Raw genomic sequence first — 20,501 nt, 5'->3', positions numbered from 1 at the left:
CAAAGCACTATGGACACGTTGAAGTGTCCACAGTGCTTTGTTTTCTGTTCCTGAGTGGCTGACACTGCAAGTGATAAAAAAGGCAAGCATCATTGACTGCAGTTTAACATGTGTACACAAGATAAAGTAGTGCTAATAAGATTATACTCAAGAGTGCAAGCTCTTATCTAGAGATGAGCGATGTAACATTCAGTCTCAAGACTAAAACCTCAGCTAATGACGACATGCATGCACATAGCCACTGTAAAACTCGTGTCGTTGGAAAGAGGTTTTAAACGTATATACTTATATGTATATTATAAATATATTTGCTGTTTAGCATATTTCTGAACTGAGGGAAAAGGGAGCTGCAAATACTTATTAAAACAAGGATGTAAATAAAGTCTCATTGTTATTAAAATAACAAGATACATACCTTGAATGACATCGGTAGTTTTACACTGGTATTTTTGTACAATTCCGCAAACACGTGACCTCAAGATGGCAGTAGCATCCATTAGGAAAATCAATCTACTTTCCGGTGTACAAGCTCAGAGGAAGCGAGCGGGCACTGTAAGGACAGGAAGTGGTGAAACCAGACTGGGTTGGTATACTGACATTACACCAGCCCAAACATTCAGGTGGGCATGCATGGATCTTATGTTTTGCACGTGTTACCTTTCATCAGCCAATCAACTACCGGCGCTAGAATGACGCTCAAACAGCCATCCAACTGCAAAAACATTTTATTGCGATACACAGGATTGAATTCCGCTGCACTCATTGCTGCCAGGCACATCAATACAGAAGGGGACAGGCTGGTGCCAGAAAACCTTGAATGTGCATCAAGTGGGGAGATGGAGAAGTGATACCTAAATAGCTCACCTGGACTCAGGTGGGCCACAAGCTTGGCCAGAGTTCCCTGTCTCCAACTGTTTTAATTTAAAACATAAAGAGAGGCCAACCCCGAGGGGGGAAGCGAACAAAAAGGCAGATCAAGCCAGCAATGAGGGCAAAGCAGAAAAAACATTCACGTAAAAGATTTGTCAGGGGAAGCAGAAACATTTGAGTCGGCAGCTCAATTGAGTCGCTCAATGTTAAGTTTTTTGGTTCCGTGAAGAGAGTTAGTTCTGACAAAGTGTTTGTGACAGGCACATGTTGGGATGACAGGGACAGTGAGGCAAAAGAGAACATGGATGACAAGTTCTCTTACTGATGTTTGGAGAAAGCCAAGAAGAAAAACAAGGTGAAAACTTGAGGCCTAAAGATGTCTTTTTGGAACAACAGTATTGAGATGGAACCGTTCCACAGCGGGACTGATTGCGTGATTGTATGATGCATTTTTAAGGAGGACTGGGGAAAGAGCTGAGGGGCTGGAAGTTGGCTTGAAAGTGCAACAAGTTGAGGACCACTGATCAGTCTGTATTGGGCTTCAGAAACAAAACCTCCTGATCATTTCATGTACGTGCGAGACAACCATGTGACAGTGCAGGGAGGGGGGAGGGGAGGGGGGTCGGAATGAGAGAAGATGCATGGGGAAGCAGACAAAAAGTGTACAGACACACACTGGGACGGGAGGGGGGGTGTTCCGTGGATCAGTAGAATACCACACTAGACTTTCCTCCGGGGGGGTTAAGGACCCTGTTGTGAGAGCGAGGCTTAGGTCCCAGGTGAGGCTCGTGGTTCTTCAGCAAAGTCTCATCATGAGGAGATGGGGAAGAGGAGGAGGAGGAGGAGGTGGGCTCTGGGGGGGCTGGAGGAGGAGCAGCAGCGGCAACAGCAGCAGGCTCCTCCCTAGCAGGCACAACGGCTGGTGAGACCGATAGCTCTTTGACCTCGGGCTGGCTGACCTCGACCACAGGTGCTTCGAGATGAAATAAATTCATTATGAAAATGTCAGAAGGTGAAGACAAGTCCGTGCTTGCGGAAGTCCAGAAAGTCAAACGTCTGTGGAACTGTATTACTGTAGCAAATGTTTTTTTCCAATTCCATTTGTGATGCACTAGCGTTTCTCAAAACAAATAAAACTAGAATTTGACTTTTTCATGTTACATATAATGCGTATGCTGTTTACTTTAAAAAAATACCCTGTCGTGTCTATATGAAACACACCGTGCACACGTTTAGGGCTAATAGTTTCAAAGACATGCACCGTATTTGCCTTCCATTCCGGTCAGGCTGGGCCTTGCTTCCCTCTCATAGTTTTTCAAAATTAGTCAACAAATGATCCTTGTTTTGTGGTCGACTACAAAAATATATCCCAAAAATATGCATATATAATCAAACTTTACATAATTTTTGCTTAAATCTAGCATAAAATAGTTAAATGAACAAAAACGCAAATATAAAGGCACTCGGAAGATGCAATATGAAGTGTGGGCCTTTAAAAGGCGGGGCCTGGGAAGTGACCTGTCTTTGACTAAACTGATCTGCTCAACATTTTTAGCAGGAATGTTTTGATAAAGTGAGATGACTCAATAATTCAAACATAGACATTTCCCTTCCACTGCCCATAAAAATGACATTTGGCTTAATAAATGAAAATTACCTGGACATTTGTCGCAAGACTATTTTTATACTAATGATACCAACTCACCTGGTGATTCAGGTTCAGGTCCTACAGTTAGATTGTCCTGCAAATAAAAACGTAGAATTGTATTGAACACTGCAGCATTAATAACTATGTCTTCTTTTCATACGGTACTGACACAGACATGATCACCACGCGATAACATTTGTCTAGATGGATAAAAGTGTGAGACACGGCGACACCGATTGTTTAAAAGATCAACCTTTGTGGGAGCGTGCAGCCCTACAGTAGAACACTCAGCAGATTTTACATTGACTTTCAGTCACTTATCAGTTCTGAACATCCCTTTACAAGACGGTGTGTTGAGTCAGCAAAAAAAACAAACAAACATAAATATATTGACATCATGCATTGTGTGGCGGACTTTACCTTTGGCTTATTTGGGTGACTTCTGCTTGGGCTTTGGAGAACAGCATTGCCCCCGGACCCAAATATGTTGCTGGTCGGTCCACCTGGAGGTGCGGGTCGCTGCGGTTGGACTGGAGATTCAGGTTCCCCAAATATTCCACTGCTCTTCCCACCTACGGGTCACCATGGAGTGGCATAAGACCGACATTTCTTCTTCTGACGGCCAAATATGTAAATATGTATTTTGCATTGTCACATTTTGATAGAGGTTTCAAGTGAGCATTGACAATAGGTCAATTTTTATCTGCATATTAATATAATAGCAAATTGAAGAGGAAAGTAGAACAATCGTGACACTTGATTACTTCTGAGGAACTACAGTAGTAGTAATTATTATCTCAACAATACAATTAAGAAAAACAATAAATATGAACAACTGAAATCATAGCACTTCAAAAGATGTGCATTTCACACAGACGCCAGCTAAGCAGGACGACGACCACAACATACTATCACGAATTTGTATGGTAAATTGCCCATTTTAAAATCGAGCAGTGTCTTGAGTTCCAGAGGAGAACAGTGGAGCCGTCTATGTGGGGATTTATCACATGAAAGTAAGACTTTTCACACACTGCTTCTTCCCACATCCATTAAGACGACAGACAAGCGTATCTCACCGGGAGGGTTGGAGCGTTTGGGAATAGCCTGGGATTCCTCTGGTGAAGCAAACACATTAGAAGACATCTTATTTGGTCTTCTAGGTTGTGGGGATTCTTCTTCATAACCTCCAAACAGGTTACTGGAGCCACCACCAGGAGGCCGAAGCACCCTGCAGAGAACACACGAATTTAGGATTATAATCCAATTATATGAATCCTAATCTTTTTAAGGCCGATTACAAAAGACGATGACAAATGCCCAAACCAAACAACAATGTGGTGTGTTATAAACATTTGCTTGACATGTGTGGGGATTATGTTGTATTTAGTGATTGACAGCAGTATAAAGGCCAGTTATCGTAGATATAATAATTATATGGGCGGAAAGGGCACCGTATATCAACAAACTCTTGAGTTTTTCAGGTTACGAGACGCCAGTTCGTGTTTTAAGACAGACTATTCCATAGTAATAAACTTAACTGTAACAGTCGACTATATGTTGAGAAAATGAAAGCTTTAACGAGAACAATGTGGCCGCATAGCATATGAGCTAGCACAAAGCAGACAGTGGTAGATTCCCACTTCCGCAGGAGACAACGCCTGTTGTTAGCATGAAAGCTAATTCTCAACATTTGCCAACGTGAGTCAACTCGCAACACGCTAGCTTAAACTAAATCAAGTAATGGTCGTATTTTGTTACGAATATAGTGGTAAATGGTTTGAATGTTCTTCAAAAAAACATTAAAGTTACGACGTATAATTGACACATATGACAAGGGGTAGTCAAGCGGTTGCCTTCGCTTAAAATAAGCAATTGTTTGATATTTCATCTACACCGCTAGTTATTATTTACCTTGAGCTCGGTTTTGAGCCAGTATCCAACCCTTGGAACATGTTCGTCGAAGTCATTGTGGTTTTGTTTTGAGGCTTCAAGTTTCCGAAGACAACTTGGTCAGCTTGCCAACTGGACGACTTGTAAAGTTCCTCCTTGCCTCCGCAGGCGAGCGCCCACCCTCCTCCTGCAAAGAATGGCAGTCCTTCCCACACAATGACACCGCACAATATAACTGGTCAGTTGCGGAGCTGGAGAGGATAGGATGCGTTTGTTTTGTATCACACGACAGTTCGCTTGCAACGCCGGCTCAGCCTTATCTGCATTTAATACAGTACGGCTAAGTATTTGAAAACCATACAAACTCTATAACTATATCTGATAAATTTTCTCTGTTAATTAGTTGTTGGTACATTAATTACAAACCTATTATTCCATTTAGCTGATTGATAGTCGGTCTACGCCGGTATCAAATCCCAGCGCGATTGATGAGTTCACGTTCGTTAATTTGTTCATGGATATGTCACTCATTTCAAGGCGGGACGCTTCGACGTTGCTGCAAATATATCCGTTAGCGTTACACAACGTGGTGTGTCCTGGTAAATTGACAAGTAACTGTATTTTTAAAACCTGCAACTGTTAGCCAGCGTACTTTGAGAAACATATATAGCCTTTTAAATACCCATCAGGAAAACAAATACGATTGGTTCTTTGCTTGTTTTTGCTCATTACCAATTGGCATGATATTCTGTCAATCAAATATTAACCCCCACCCTTCTGTATTTCCACCCAATCACGGGATTTGTTTTTGAGTTGTAGTGGGCGTGCCAAGGCGCGTGGAGGGAGTTGAGCCACATGAACTGTCATATGTACCAGTCGGAGGGCCGCTGATAGCTTGTAATGCTAGCTTGGATATTGACTGAAAACGCCGAAACTGGGCTTTCTAAGGTAATTCCCCCGTTGTTACTATTGTTTTGAACGACTAAATGTTTTTTCTTCAAGACATCCGTATACACAAGCTGAGAAAGTGGTGCCGTGACTGGAAATACTCAATGATAGCGCCAGTTAGCAATGTTAGCCAGTATGCTAGGACTCGCGTTATGAATGGACTCTTATGTGCTTCTTCTAAGGTTAATTATTACAACGATCAGTAAAAGTGTGTATTAATTATTAAGACTTTGCATACGTTAAAGTGAGAGTGCCGGATTTAACACAGAATAAAGTTGCAAAAGCACCGCATTTGGACATAAAGTTGATATACAGTGATGATAATTTCACTTGCAAGAGTTGTAAAGTTGTTGTATGAGTTGTAAAATGGAGGCTGCATAGTCAACTTTCATTCATCTGTCTTTCGTAGTAGGTTCTTACGAGCTTGACAACAATGCCAATGATAATTCAGTTACCCTTAAAAAGACAGAAGAGGAGTTTAAAGGCTGTAATACTAAAAGGATGCTAGTTTGTGTCCTCTTCAGACCTAATCTCACCTCAAGCCATTTTCCTTAGTTACATTTTAATGGCCTTGCCAAGCCTCCACTTAACATCATTAAAAGACATAAAAATAATAAGTGAATGACAACTGTGGTTTAAAAATGCACCATGATTACATTGTAACACATTGCTTTGAAGTTGTTAGTACATCAGGCATTGCTGTTTACACAAAACGTGATTTGTTTGATATTGGCATGGTATTATTAAAACATGTATGTCAACAGTACACGTTTGTAACGGTATTACCAACAAGTCCAGAATGTATATGAAATAAATGTGATTTGCAGTCTTCAAGGAGCTGGTGACGTAGTGACAGTGCACTAAAAGGTTTATTGTCATCTTTCGTATATTATCCCCGAATAGCCCAAGTGACGCTGCAAGTGCGGATATTATTGATGTCATGGGGGCGAATACGATGTCGTGGTGGTTAGTTTGAAAAGTTCGACGAGTTGTATGGTAAAAAACATGGAGCAAATGTTGCCGATAGACAACAGTTGAACTGCGCAGAGTTCGCCTCAGTCGAAGCTGGAAGAAGGACGGGGCAGAAAGCGAAGGGATCGTGGTGGATTTATTATGCCCCAGTTGAACAGTTATTGCCAACAGAACCGGTCGGACCCATGGTGAAGAGAAAGAAGACGTCGTCCACTTCCGAAGAGCACGAAAATGGGTAAAATTGCGTGGGAAAGAAACACTTTAATTAGAGCTTGAATCCACCGACGGGTTCTCGTTGTCGTTTCTGCAGGGCGCTAAACTAAAAAGCGCTCGCATTTGAATTTTGTTGATATTCGAGCTCAAAATTGGCGAATTGGAAGGCTTGGACAGCTAGTAAACACCACAGGCAAGCCCTGGAATATCTGGCTGCTTGAGTTTAATTGATTTGAAGCCGGTAAATGGGTATTTTTGGTGTTGTTTTGTCGGGACTGGAGAGGGGATTTGAAACAAACAGCGGCGGCCATGTTGAGAGACCAGCGAACGTCGTGTTTAGAAGTTAATTTTGCTCATCTCTTTGCTCCCCTTGTCTCTTTTCGGACTCCATGTGTTCCGGCAGCATGACACCGGGCTCCAGGGAGGGGATCGGTGTCGATGGGAGGAGGAATCCGTCCAGAAAAGCCGACGGTTGCGACGAGGAGGAGAGCGGAGAGCAGGCGAGCGAGGAGCGCAGTACAAAGGGAGACGACCGAGTGGAGGTTCTTAATCCGGCAGCCTCGGCTCTCAGCCCCGGTTCGGCTCGACCCGGACCGGGTTCGACCCAGCGACCCCAGACGTTAGCGGAGCCCGGCGCCCCTTGTCACGACCAGCACCATTTTCTCCGATCCAGCGTTCGACCTCCGAGCAAAAGGATCCGGAAGGATTCCATCGGCTCGGCCGTCAACGGCCATGGCGGGGCCAAATCAAAAGGTACCGTCAAGTGGGAGTGAGGCTAAAGTGGGATCAAGTGTTTATCGCTCGTCGATTCCGTCCACTTTCGCTGGTTGTGGACGTGGAGCACCGTGTTTGGAAAGTCATTGACACAAAAGTTGCATTGTCACCTCACTAGTTTCAGCATGCTGCTTGGTTGGTGGTTGGGGGGAATGAATATTGTCACTAAATGATGCCTTTGCAGGATTGCAGTCAGCAATTGTATATTATACATCCCATATTAATGGTGTTTCAATCTCTTCATAATGTTTACAAAAACAGCAGCGTTGTGAAAAATGTACATCTGACCCGGGATTATCGATGCTATCCTAAAGGCTGTCATGTAGCTATATGTTTATTTTTGTGGTCGCAGTATGCACGCTAATATTTTGATCATGCACCCAAGTTAAGCAAGCTAAATATTATAATAAAAAAAGACCAGCCAGTGTGATGCAAGTGCTGCTATATCGGGGGTTCATCTATTTGGAGAGATGATCTAGGTTAGTGTCCGAGGCCCCCGCGCATGCGGCCACATAGCGAGCAACTCCCTCTGTGTTTGTTTTGATGCCTTCTGGCGCCATTGTGCTCTGTGCTCGGGTAAATTTGGCCATTCAAGCCCACTCGGTGTTGGTTTTGGACCTGTGCGCCGGGGCCGCTTTGCTTTTCTTGTTTCCCTGCCAGAACTAAAACTAAACTCCAGTTGGAGAAGCTCTGCAGGTTGCATGGGTTTAACTGCAAAAATTCACTTTTTTGTGTGTGTGCATCACAGGAACAGAGAACGGTTCCTCCTCCCAGGGGGCGGTGGGACAGCCTGGAACCGTGGCCGGCTCTACGGGCGTCTCCAAGACTGCCAAGGGCCAAGGGGCTGTGGAGAAGGAGGAGCAAGCCGGTAACCAGAAGAGGGCCCGTCGACAGTGGGAGTCTTGGAGCGCAGAGGACAAAAACAGCTTCTTTGAGGGGCTCTACGAGGTGGCGGCTGGAACCGAAAGCGACGGCACGTAACGGTCTAACATTTGTACGGTCCTCATTCTTCTATTCTACTCCCCTAGCATGGCAAGGACTTTGAGGCTATCCAGAACAACATTGCAATGAAGTACAAGAAAAGAGGAAAGCCGGCTAACATGGTGAAGAACAAGGAACAAGTCCGCCACTTCTACTACCGCACCTGGCACAAGATCTCCAAGCACATCGACTTTGCCAATGGTAAGTTGGCGGACCAAACCGGCGGAGTATGAATTGAACGTCTCATTCAGCGTTTTCTTTAGTCAACATTTACACGTTTTGTATGCTGAATACGCTCGTTGCTGATGTCCAGTTATGCACCTTGTCTCCACTTTCAGTTTGGAGTTCAGTCTCTATAGGTGGAGTGGTGTGCACCTCCAGAAAAAAAATCCAGGGGTGTCCAAAATGACGCCACATTGGATTCAAAATGCATCAAAAAACAGCAAAAAGGCATAATGTCGTTTGAAAAGGCTAAATTTAGAGACAAAGCTTGGTGTTTAAATCTGAATCAATGTTTTCTTAGCCTTTTTCCAAAATAAAAAGGAATATATTTTTCACATTTAAACAACTTTTTTTTACCCATAGCATGGCGAAAATACTCAATTTCACGAGTACCTGTGCGTATGTGGACACAGCATTCGTGTGTGATTATTTGCTTGATGTTTTGATGTCGATGCGGTCTTCAACAATTGGTGTTTACAAAGTGTTATGTTCATGAATATTTCAAGACAACACTCCTTAGCTGCTCTTGCAAAAAAAAAAAAAAGAGCCTTGACACGTACCTCGTGCGTCATTCGTAGCAGCTGTTTGGTGACGCTTGTCATCCTCTCGCCCTCAGTGTACACCCGAGTGCTGAAAAAATCCTCCCAGGAGCTGTACGGCCTCATCTGCTATGCGGAGCTACGCAAAAAAGTTGGAGGGCGTAAGTTTTGCACATTTCCTTAAACGCTCAGTTGCATGAGTGATGCAACTGAGCACGGCACGTACGGGACAAGGTCTTCTTCAGGACACTGTTGTAAACAATGCTTTTGGCTCGGCTTTTTGTCTTCCAGTCATGGACGACAAGAATGTGACAAAGCTGAACGAACTCATTCAGCAAGGGTAAGTTTTTGGGAAGTAACTCACAACAAAATACAACACAAATGTTATTGTTAAATGTTATACGTTATTTGGGTCGCATTCAAAGTGTTGGTATTTGTAACCAACAAGATCAAAAAAGTTGCCCGTTGAGTTTTTGAAAGACAATCCAGAGGGGTCTCAGTAATCTGTGACAAGTGTATTTCCGCAAAGTAGTATTACTTAATTATAAGCAGAATATTTTTGTAGTTCGCATAGAAAACCTGTTTTCCCGCCTTCCAAATACAGGTTTTAAAATGATTAGAGCCCTCTAGACATGAAATAACACCATTTTACACTCATATTCCCCAATATAGTAGATACAATAAGTGCTTGTGTGTCTAATTGAACATCACAGTAACATTACTGACACCTAGTGGCCAGTGTAGAATACTGCATATCATCGCAACTGAATGCCTTATTTGTATTTTAGTTCATTTATGTCTTTATGCTTGGAAATGCTAATGCTAATGACAAAAGCTACATAAAGTTTGCTTTAAAATGCTAATTTTCTGACTAATAATAAGCCGTATTCAACCGTGAAAAGCATGCTACATTTATGACAGTATATTTTACAAAAACAGTAAAAAACTGTACTCGCTACAACTCGCTACGCTAGAACAACAAGCCACGGTCAGAGTGAGGGCGAACTAGTAGCGCCCAATCTATTTGTGGCGGTCCATCTATATTCGTATGAATAAATCGATACACGGATGTATGGGAATGCGGGATGCAGGTCAGTGAGGATCACCAAACTGTAAATTGACTGTGTTCTGTGTCTCGTACCAGGGCCACCACCGTGCGCTCCAAAGGGAGGAACCTGCGAATTAAAGCACCCATGTGCCGTGCGCTGAAGAAACTTTGTGACCCAGATGGTGAGAGCACAGACGTCCACGCACGGCTGAAAAAGCAAAACATAGGATTTAGTTTGGCCAGATTTTTTAAAGCAAAAACAATGGCATTGAGGGGGCCATTTGGTGTTACCATGGTAACGCAGCATAAAGAGGAGGCGGCGCAGGAGGGAGATGATGGAGGGGATTGTTCTGATGAACGGTCACGTGATCGACGGCACCGATGGAGGTGAAAGGATGCCAGAAGGTTTCACATCCATCATTTCTCACCGAGTCAGTGTAGGAGTTGGTTGGTGGTTCAAATCCTTTGCTGTCTATTCATCTGGACATATTTGGTAGGTGTGCTCCAAAAAGCGCCAATCCAACGCTTCATCACACGTCATTTTATGTGCCATCACTGTCATGAAATCCCTTGAACTCGCTTCTAAAAATTGCCTTGTCTTTGCCTTCCAAGTGAACCTTGGCAGAGCCTCTCTCTGAACTCTTGGGCTTTGTTTTTTCCTCCATGCAGGAGTGAGTGACGAGGAGGACCAGAAGCCGGTGCGTTTACCACTGAAGGTGGCGGTCGAGCTTCAGCCGCGCAGCAACTATTCCTGGGCCCGTGTTCAGAGTCTAGCACACAACCCTCGCCTCAGGTCAGGAACCCCAGCTAACTAATGGCGTACCCACACGAGGAAACCGTGCTCCATACTCCGTTGTGCAATCTGTGTTTGGACAAGACAGAGCGCGGAGGATAATTAGTAATTTTGTATAGAAAATGGAGGGTGAGCCGCCATGATACCGAAACTTTTTTCTGCCTGTTTGGAGGCAAGAGATGAAGAAAACATGGCGATAAATTGAGGCTGGCAAAATTATCAAGTTCATTTTCAATTCACGTATGATTAATGAATTTAGCATGGTCCTAGGCCTAGTCCACACGAGATCCGGCAAAATCTGGTGGCACCCATAATTAACATTCTATACGCTGGTCTTTCCGTCTCAATGGTGGGGGCTGGATTTGGAGGAAAACATGCAGCCATTAAGATTAGAAAAATAATGATGTTATTTACTTTCCATTCATTCAGTCGTTGAGAACTACCTCATGCAATTGATACAAAAAGGTTGTATTTTTGTACAGGTATTGTATTATTATCGATACATCATGAGACATTAAGTATATTTTGAACTAATCCGATATGCTGCCCGTCTATTCTAGGATGGTGGTGGAACTTCACAGGAAGGTTTCCAGCCTCATCGAGTACCTGAAACAGAAGTGGGCCTACAATGACCAGAGAATCGTATCCTTCCACACGTGACTTTGTTGTGGAACGCCTGTACTGCTCTAGCATTTGCATTCATTCATTCATTCATCTCCAGCAGCCGTGGACGTTTCCTTAACTCTGCTGTTCCAGATGAAGAGTCTGATTGAAAGGGAGGCCTTGGAGGAGGCCCAGGCCGCCTCTCCCAACAAATCCCCTCCAGAGGAGCTCTTTCTGTTCCCGGCCGAGAGCAGCACCCTGACCACCCTCCCCGGGGTCGCCCGTGTGGTTCACTCCAAGGCCTCTTGCACGGTACACTGGCAAGAAAGCGGCAAGACGCGGCCCAACGCCAAGGAGCTGCCCGCCGCTCAGATCCTGGGCATTCACACAGGTCCGCCACTACGGACCGGCACCAAATCTGCACGCGGAAACACGGCTTCCACTGCCTCGGTGACCCCGCAGAGTGACTCCCGTCAAACTGAGCCCCCCGGCTTTGAGACGTTACCCGAGGACAAAAAGCCTTCATCTCTTTCACCTCCCCAGCAAGCGGCGATTCCCAGAGAGGAGGCAACTGAGTCTGGACTTGTAGAGGGGAACAAGACCTGCACTGCTGGGGTGGAGGCCAGCGCTGGCCCAGCAGGCACCAAAACCACTGACGGGTTTTGTGGCGTCGCAGAGAGCTCAGTGGAGCAATGCAGGGAAGAGCAGAGCATCGCTTCCTCCTCCCCGGACACCAGCCAGACCCCACCAGCCAAGCTTCCCATGAGCGGCCCAGAGGACGGCGCCCCACAGGGCTCGGCTCACGCAGCCAAAGAGCGAACTGTCGAGCAGATCAGGGAGGATGGCTGGAACGCCCGTGACGCCGAGAACGTCACGCTGGCAGAGCTGTACCTGATGTTCGGGAAGCCCGGCAAGCTGCAGCTGGAGTACGAGTGGCAGTCCGTCGCGCAGGCGCCCTCGCCGTCGACGCGGCATAGAAAACAACGGGTTTTACGCTGTCTGCTGAGACTGGTCACCACCGAGATCAACCCCAAACCTCTGGTAGGCATTACATCGTTATGACATCACAATCTAATGAGCACCAATGCTAGAAGGTGGGGGTGGCTTGATGCAATGTTTTGATGCCATTTAATCATGTGGCCATATTTAATATTGTGGCCAGTGAGTCCATACCTCATATCTATATCTCTGATTAATAATTAGTTTGTTGATTGTGTAAAAGCCTACCTCAAATGTCTTCTTGCTGTATCTCCTCCAGGCTCCAGAGCTTTGCTCCACAGCCACATCTCCGCTCAAGACTCCTCAGGAGGAGCAAAACCAGGCCCTCACACCTCCGTCAAAAGGTCCCGCAGCGGGCGTCCGCAGCCCCGGCTGTGGCCGGCAGCAGGCGTCTGTCCGAGGGGGCCGGCTACACCAGACCAATGCTGGTGCCTCAGGTACCTGCAAACGTTGTGATGACCGCTCGCACCATCTTAATACAATGCCGCAGAAGACGTTTGGGGTGCACTATAGCAATGACTGACAATGAAATGGCTGATGAGATGGTCCACCTTCTTCTGCAGGTGCACGTAACCTTCCTCGCTCCCTGCTGGGCTCGTCGGCAGCAGCCAGCGACGCCGAAGGCAACGTCTTTGCAGTACCCACCACACTCCCTCCCAATAGTTCCCGCCACAGCCGAATGTTCTCGCCCAACAAGGAGGCTGAGCTGGCCTTGAGGCAGCAGCTCGACTCCATCAGCGTAAGAAGCGTACGTGTTAGAAAGCCTCATGCCGTCTTACTGACCGGGATTCTGCTTTTTTTTTTTATCTTCGTAGATGCAGTCAGATCTTTTCCTTTCAAGACCAAGAAAACCTCGAAACAGACAACTCCGGAAGCCGCTTGTTGTCCAGGTGAGTTTCTGAGCACTCTCTCTCCACGTCGCTACCGCTCAGCACCTCCAATAACAACGTTCTGCACTTTTGGCCTACAGCGAACTCTTCTACCGAGAACCACAGGAGACACTCCTCAGCACGTCTGCTCCTTCTCCATCCTCTCCAACTCCTCTGCCACAGGTACGAACTCCAGGAGGTCACGGGACATCATGGCTGGTTGTATCCTTACACGGACTGGGTCACGGTTGACCAGGATGCTAATTCTCCTCATGTCTCTTGCCTCAGGAACCGGGTCTTTCCGGCCAATCCAGACGCGGCTGACTCCTACGTCCCGCCCTCTGCCATCTAAAGCTTCTCCAGCAGCTTCCTGCTCTGCCGTGACCAACCAACTCTCCAGTATGTTCAGTCTTCTCAGCTGATGTGTTGTGGGGGGGAAGGCGTGGGGGGGTAGACAAACACTGGTGCCAGTCCAGTTCAGTCCACTTTATTTGGGAAGCACAACAGATCTAAAACATGTCCAATGACAGCCAAACGGGATAAAATGTAGTTTCCGTGTACCGTGTTTAGGTACTGAACCAATATTTTGGTAATACTGAAAACCGTAGTAATAATTACATGAAATATTCATACCGTTATCATATGTAGCGTGATCCATGTGATTCCAGGCGCTATCGACCTTGCAGCTAAGACGGCAGGCATCATCCCTGGAAGTCCTTGCCGGGAGCCAGCACCTCCCGGACCCATGCTCCCCTCCGCACCCGACCCCCCGCTCCTCCAGCACAACCTGTCAGAGGTGAGGGACGCCGCCACGGGACGTTGTTGTCATTTAGTGGGTGTTAAATATGAAGCGTGGCAACGAGATAGGTCACCTCAGTGAAAGGCGGTGTGATGCTGCTTCCACAGAACGGTCTGCCGCCGCCGTCTCCTGGCATGGCGGAGGGCGGAGACTCTCTCCTGGCTCCGCCCAGCGTCGCATCGCTCCTGGACATCTCTCTCCCCGGCCCCCCTGAGGAGACTCTGACCCCTGGAGAGAACCAGACGCACATCAGCGACTCCATCATCGAGCTCGCCATCAATTCTGCTCATTACGGTACGCCAGCAAGAAGACGCCCAATAAAACTAAGGAGTCGACGGTGTCAGTCATCTGATGGCGGTTGCGTTGCAGGCGAGGACGCGGCGCTCTCTCCGGCCAAACTGAGCAACAGCGACGGCTCCAAACTGTTGGCCTCGTCCCCGTCAGTCAGCCCGTCCCGAGGCTGGATCCCTTCGCCCAGCCACGACCCCCAGTGGTACCCCAGTGACTCCACTGACTCCACGCTGGGATGCCTTCTCTGTGAGCACCTTCTCTTCTAAAGAGCAGATAAAAACAAACAGAAGAAGCAGCCGTCTATCATCATTGTTCATGAACACGGACCCAGTGGTGACGTCTCCTGGTGTCGTTTCTTTCCAGCCAGCATGGTGTCTCCTGATAAGGGCAGGCGGAGCACCCTGACGCCCTCCGGCCCCTCCAGTGGCACAGCCTTGCTCGGTCCCAGCCTCTTGGACTGCAACTCCCACGATTCCTTTCAGTCCCGCGGGCTTCCTGATGTGGCAGAGGTACGTTTAGCCTGTTGATTTGTCCGGCTGTCACAGGGAGAACACACAAATGAAATCCTTTCAAACGTCTTACAGTGCAGTCGCACACTTTCCATTTCTATTTAATGACATTTTCTACAGTAGATAACACCCCTATAGTCACCTTTACACTCCATTACCCAACACGACACCTTCAAATCACAACTCAAAACCTTCGTTTTACTTGTATTTTACATTGTATTGTATTATGTTCTATTTGTGTGTGAAAGGTGCCAACAGATAAAATGTATTAATGTTATTATAATAAGAGAAAATAAGACAGTGGTTTCTGTACAGTACTTCCTGTGGTGACAATTGTCTCAGCAATGTAAAATTACTGACACCTAGCGACCAGTGGAGAAATTCCAAGCGCAGAGTGGTGAGGGATTATTGCTACATACAAAATAATGATGGCTAATTATCAGTACAGTATTATTATTATTTGTGCATTGTTTGTCGTCAGGCTGCATTGTGCTCTGTCAAAGCGGTTGTGTTGCCCCTGCAGATGGACTCTCAGCTTGCCTGCATGATGAGCGAGAGCAGCGTGGACTACATCGCTCGCTTCAATGACCTGGCTCAGGAGCTGGCCGTGGCCGAGCCCTCCATTCCGCCGCCCTGAGGAGACGGAGCGACCCCACTGACCCAAAGCCATCTGGAGGAAAGAAGTGAGCGGAGGCTCCGTGCTACCTAAGAGGAAAGAGGACTGGTGGGAACCGGACCAGTACCTAAAGCCATCTCTGCCCTTTTTCTTTAAGTGCAATAATTTTTTTTTTGATTGGAGCCGCATTGTTCAAAGACAAAAACATCTCGCTGAGGTGAAATGCCCTTTAAGAACTTTCTAAATGCAACCTCGTGTACAGGAAAATGCTTTTGCCATATCTGAACAGTCTTTTCCTGCTTTTGAAGTGTGTCTGTCGTCTACATTTGTCCCCTGAAAATGTGCAAATCCACCAAGATGTGCAGTCGAGATTCCATCTGGTGAGAAAAGGTGGCACCGCGTTGATAAAGAGATGCTTATCCCTAAAATCTCATCAGACGTCACTTTGCATTTCACACACATTTCATCTCCAGCAATTCTGCTTTTATCGGTTGCACGGACATTTGCTGCCTGCATTCGTTTTGTTTATCGCAAAGAGAAGCTTTCAGTGGAAGCTTTCAGAAGATTTCAGTGAGTACATTTCAATTTGGTGCTGAAATCGGCGTGAATCTGTGAAAATATTCTGGTTAGCTTCATGCTTGCATTGAAGCAAGGACATGAAGTCTTAGGTGCTTCCGGTCTCTCGACACTTGATTGAATCTCCACTAAAGTCAGCCTTTCAACGCCACATTAACTTTCAAGCGTTTGTGTTCAGTGGACTGATTATGGAAGTTAACGCTTGTGCCAAAGTCACTAGAGTTATAGGGCGGTGATGTCAATGCTCTGTCATTCCCTGCACGTCCACGGTCACAGCAAGACGTCCATCTCAAAGCAACATCCCTCCTTTTGTGGACAGGATTTTTAAAGGGGGGTTTGGGGGGGGGGGAAATTGGGCTTCTGAAACGGTTCCATGCTATGTTTAAAAATCTAACTGAAGGTCTTTTTTTAGGGGGGTATTTGTACAAATGTATAAACCGTAATTCCACTATTGGCTGTGCTTTTGTAAAATAATGTAAAAATTGTTATTTGGAATATTTATTGCGAAACATTAAAGCAAAGTGGTTCTTTAACTTAAAACAATATGTAAAAATGGATCAACCTGTTTCAAATTTGAGTTGGTAAAAAAAGGTGTTTTTATTGTGTGCATAAAGTTGACTATAAAAAGCTCATTTGGTATTGGGTTTATTTTGATTTCACCAAAGCACTTTCGTTAACTGAGTTAGAAACCGGTTACAGCCGGTTTTCGGTCAAAGAATATTAGTTTTGTCCATAGAAAACATGTCATTCGCCCCCAAGTCAGTAATAAGTGGTAAATACGTACCATTCCGAAACCATACTTGTATCTCCTAACAAAGGCGTCTCTAATCCGTCCAACAATTACTCATTATTACTACGCGACAGGGAGGTGCATTCAAGGATGCTCCGAACATGACAGCATCTTTATTACGCTTGATTGATATTCATATCAATCCGTAACTCTAAACGCGGAAGTACACTTTGCTGCATTTAAGTGTCCTCCGAAATCCTAGAATATACACACACACATCGTCCATTCAACTTAAAATTACGTGGTGTCTTTGAACGCAACAAATAACTGGTCATAACAGCAACAGTTCTATTGAAATGTTCTTCTATTAAAAAGACTAGTTTTAAAGTGTCAAGTGTTGCTATTACACATTTTGTTTGGCGGTCCTTGAATGTAGCATAGCGGCTGTCAGACTTTCCATGTCAGCATTGAAAAATGCATTGAAAAATGCCTTAAGTACTTTTGGGCTTTTGCTCCTTGCGAGCACGAGAGGACATGAGTTTAAAGAAGAGGGCGGGCCACAGCGTGCGGAGGTAGACGGCCAAGGTGGGCAAAGGTCCTGCCAAAACAACGTCTTTACTCTTCCGACGCACCGCTTTCAGAACTGCGTGAGCCACGTCCCTGGGATCCCGACCCGTTGCCGTGGTCGTGTCCACAACTGAAAGCAGCCACAAGAAAGGACCGTCAGACATCCTCTCGCGTCATTCGGATGGAATTCTACGTGGGAAACGAGTCATCGTAGCTTCTGGTGGCTTCCGTGGCCAATTATCCTTAATTTGTGATCAACATTTGCGATAAAAGCAACTGTTGTGATTATTAGAGTGGCTTCAGCACCAAAACATTCCCCTTCTCACTTCAGTTGCCATTGTTCACTCACAATGATAATGTGAGTTGGTGGACAAACAGATGGAATGTGAGTCACGGTGTGACCTTTCGCCTTGTTGTCAAGCTAGCGCTAGGCTAGCACCGGAGGCTAGCAGGTTCAACAAAGCCTCTCTGCTTGACTTACAATCAGTTATGAACTTGCGTTCATCTCTATGCAGGTTGTGAGACCGGACTGACGGTCAAAACCGGCGCTTCCGTAACCAAGCATAACTACGGTGTGTTCAAGGACCGCCAATACGCCAAAGTGATAAAGCATAAGGAACATAAAACATGAGTGGTACGTGTCTGCTGTACATTTTACTTGCACGAACACACATAAATATAAATATATAAACATTATCCACCTACGTTGAATGAAGTGTTTTATTTGTGTGTGTGTGTGTGTGTGTTGGGGGGGGGGGGGGGCACAGACATCCTATTCCTATTTTCAGATATTTTTTTAAACAAAAATCCACAAATTGGCCGGGCCTGTGAATGCTCAATTGCTGTACTTCCATGTATTGTTGGCTTTTTCAGTGAATATTAAATCTACACTGATATACAAGCTGTACACTGACTCATCTAAAGCATTAGTTTCATTTTGAGAAAATATACTAGTAAGTAAAACGGTGCTCATATTTGTGACTCTTTTTTTATAATGCGATTGGTATCAAGATGTTTGTAATATTCTGCAGTCTTACCGCCGTACTTGGAGCCGTCTCCTGTGACGGCGTTGACGGACAGATTGGTCCTGATGTATCCCGGACTAATGACGGTCACCGGAATCCCGTAGCGCTCCACCTCAGCCCGTAAGCAATCAAAGTAGGCCTGGGTGGCGTGTTTGGAGGCGGCGTCTGACAGCGGAGGATATAAAGACGAGCGACGTGTTACTTGACTTCCAAAGACATAACAGAATAAAAGAAAGCTTACAGGCTGATCGGTAAGGAATGGCGATCTTGCCCTGAACGCTGCTGATGACCACAATATGGCCGCAGCGCCTGCGAACCATGGAGGGCAGGAGAGCTGGAGAAAGACACGTTTATTTACATCTGGAGCACAGGTCACATGACTCCACGCAAAGCTCCACAGTCACTGACCTTGAGTAAGAGCCACAGGCCCGAAGTAATTTGTTTGCATCACGTCCCTTTGAACTGACAGGTGAGTGTCCAGTATGTTGCCACGGTAACTGATTCCGGCATTATTGATGAGAACATCCACTTGTCCGTAACAATTCAAGATGTCCTCAGCAGCTCTGTCCAGGGACTCCGTGTCGGACAGGTCGAAGATAACGGTCCTGGGAGTGTACGTCTGCTGGTTCAGCACAAACCGGAATCTCTCAGGAATCTCTTCCTCCATTTTGAGGGAATACGCTAAAATGGTTTCTGAAATGTGAGCGGGATACTCTGTGTATAAATACCTGCTGCTTCCTGTCCGTTGTACTCGCGGTCAGCTCCTCAACCACCCGCTGCAGTCGAGCGGCATCTCGACCACACAGCACCAGCCGCGCCCCCGCACCGTGGAAGACGCGTGCACATTCTACCAAAACAACACGACGATTGTCAACAATCGCCAACAAGAGCATCTCGTGTCGGCCAAAGGGGAGAAGAGACGATGAGCAGGAAGCTGACCTTTGCCCAATCCAGAGCTGGCGCCCGTGATGACCACCACGGCGTCCTGTAGGGAAGCTCCCGCTCCGAGTCGGCCGAGTATGCGATACAGAAGTAAGACCCCCACGCTGGCTAAGATGAGTGCTGGGAAGGTTCCTCCTCCTGTCAAACGCTCCATGGCTTTGTGTGTTTGGAGCCTGAGGCCTACTAACACAAATGGTCCATCACATTGGTCTGTTGTTATGGTGTCCAGGATTGATATGATATACTGTGATGTACTAAAGTGTTGTAGCCATCTATCAATTTTCCGTATTAGCAATAATAAATGAAAGGTTGACATAGTAGTTTATGAAGCCTATATTTCTCTATAGAGAACATTTTCAACCCGGACGTAAAACTGTACAGAGACAGCAGCACGGTTAGCATGGTCTTTGCTAGCGACTACAAGTCATGAGTAATGTTAACGTTAGCCACCTCCGCCAGAGAAAAATACAACTTAAAACTTTATTATAAATGTATATACCAACCTTTTTTGTACCGTGACTCACTTGAAACGACACAGTTTAGTTTTATACACAACGGTAAGCGACAGCCACCTTCTTCTTGACACCCAGAGAAGACGGAATATACTTCCGGGTTGCTTCCCGCAAAGCCTGATGGGTGTCGTAGTTCTAATATGCCACTGTCGGTTTACATTGTATCTACGTGCAGTACTTCTTTTGTATAAACGCGAGTCGTTTGTTTTATTTCCCGAAAAAATAAGATAAGGTTTTACAAGAGGGGAGCTGCTGTGAGAAACGGATGCGGAAGACAGGGTCGGATGGAGGCGGTTGGTTTGATGTGGCGACCCCGAAGGGAAAAGCCTAAAGAGAAAGAAGAAGAAACACATACATCTACGTTTTGGGAGTTAATTGTTCCAGACCTCCAAGCCATTATTTTTCATAATATAATAATAATAATATAATTAGGTGAGGATCAACATATAAACAGCATCATATAAAATGAATATACTATATAAAATGAATATTCATCAGATCAGGCTGTAATTTGTGCTAATGGAATATTTGATTACATTGACCTTTTTGTTTGTTTCTTTTGGCT

General features: G+C 45.7%; 3 protein-coding genes and 1 long non-coding RNA gene across 8 annotated transcripts; 1 reads left to right on the top strand and 3 right to left on the bottom strand.

Moving 5' to 3' along the window:
- Positions 1-707: 707 nt before the first annotated feature.
- jpt2 (Jupiter microtubule associated homolog 2) lies at positions 708-4,613 on the bottom strand. Its single transcript, XM_058048346.2, has 5 exons — positions 4,430-4,613; positions 3,595-3,746; positions 2,939-3,090; positions 2,576-2,612; positions 708-1,843 (listed from the first exon to the last, which is right to left on the bottom strand). Exons 1-5 carry the CDS (start codon positions 4,483-4,485, stop codon positions 1,575-1,577), a joined length of 666 nt encoding a protein of 221 aa, XP_057904329.2. The 5' UTR covers positions 4,486-4,613; the 3' UTR covers positions 708-1,574.
- A 607-nt stretch (positions 4,614-5,220) lies between these two features.
- cramp1 (cramped chromatin regulator 1) lies at positions 5,221-16,799 on the top strand. Of its 3 annotated transcripts, XM_058048341.2 has the most exons (20): positions 6,208-6,563; positions 6,945-7,294; positions 8,064-8,263; positions 8,344-8,497; positions 9,135-9,218; positions 9,349-9,397; positions 10,202-10,287; positions 10,775-10,898; positions 11,459-11,540; positions 11,655-12,542; positions 12,760-12,937; positions 13,064-13,239; positions 13,316-13,390; positions 13,471-13,552; positions 13,658-13,768; positions 14,038-14,165; positions 14,276-14,462; positions 14,538-14,705; positions 14,823-14,968; positions 15,492-16,798. In XM_058048341.2, exons 1-20 carry the CDS (start codon positions 6,514-6,516, stop codon positions 15,603-15,605), a joined length of 3,432 nt encoding a protein of 1,143 aa, XP_057904324.2. In that variant the 5' UTR covers positions 6,208-6,513; the 3' UTR covers positions 15,606-16,798. The 3 variants fall into 3 exon arrangements, with proteins under 3 accessions (XP_078653435.1, XP_078653434.1, XP_057904324.2); XM_078797309.1 differs by lacking the exon at positions 6,208-6,563 and adding an exon at positions 5,221-5,356 and having other exon boundaries at positions 14,276-14,705; positions 15,492-16,799; XM_078797308.1 differs by having other exon boundaries at positions 6,190-6,563; positions 14,276-14,705; positions 15,492-16,799.
- LOC144901881 (uncharacterized) lies at positions 11,186-14,185 on the bottom strand. Its single transcript, XR_013630020.1, has 3 exons — positions 14,003-14,185; positions 12,729-13,878; positions 11,186-11,504 (listed from the first exon to the last, which is right to left on the bottom strand). It is a non-coding gene; the product is annotated as an uncharacterized LOC144901881 (long non-coding RNA).
- dhrs7b (dehydrogenase/reductase (SDR family) member 7B) lies at positions 14,793-20,034 on the bottom strand. Of its 3 annotated transcripts, none has more exons than XM_078797310.1 (7): positions 19,928-20,034; positions 19,422-19,607; positions 19,211-19,329; positions 18,891-19,104; positions 18,724-18,816; positions 18,495-18,647; positions 14,793-14,954 (listed from the first exon to the last, which is right to left on the bottom strand). In XM_078797310.1, the coding sequence occupies exons 2-7, from the start codon at positions 19,576-19,578 to the stop codon at positions 14,938-14,940; spliced, it is 753 nt and encodes a 250-aa protein (XP_078653436.1). In that variant the 5' UTR covers positions 19,579-19,607; positions 19,928-20,034; the 3' UTR covers positions 14,793-14,937. The 3 variants fall into 3 exon arrangements, with proteins under 3 accessions (XP_078653436.1, XP_057904326.2, XP_057904328.2); XM_058048343.2 differs by lacking the exon at positions 14,793-14,954 and adding an exon at positions 16,947-17,587; XM_058048345.2 differs by lacking the exon at positions 14,793-14,954 and adding an exon at positions 16,947-17,587 and having other exon boundaries at positions 18,891-19,101.
- Between the last annotated feature and the right edge of the window lie 467 nt (positions 20,035-20,501).

This window comes from Doryrhamphus excisus, linkage group LG16 (genome assembly GCF_037039965.1).
Source record: "Doryrhamphus excisus strain RoL-2023G ecotype Guam linkage group LG16, RoL_Dexc_Guam_v1.1, whole genome shotgun sequence".
Classification (NCBI taxonomy): Eukaryota; Metazoa; Chordata; class Actinopteri; order Syngnathiformes; family Syngnathidae; genus Doryrhamphus; species Doryrhamphus excisus.
The sequence above is the reverse complement of the archived record's forward strand: the minus strand, read 5'-3'. Positions and strand labels throughout refer to the sequence as shown.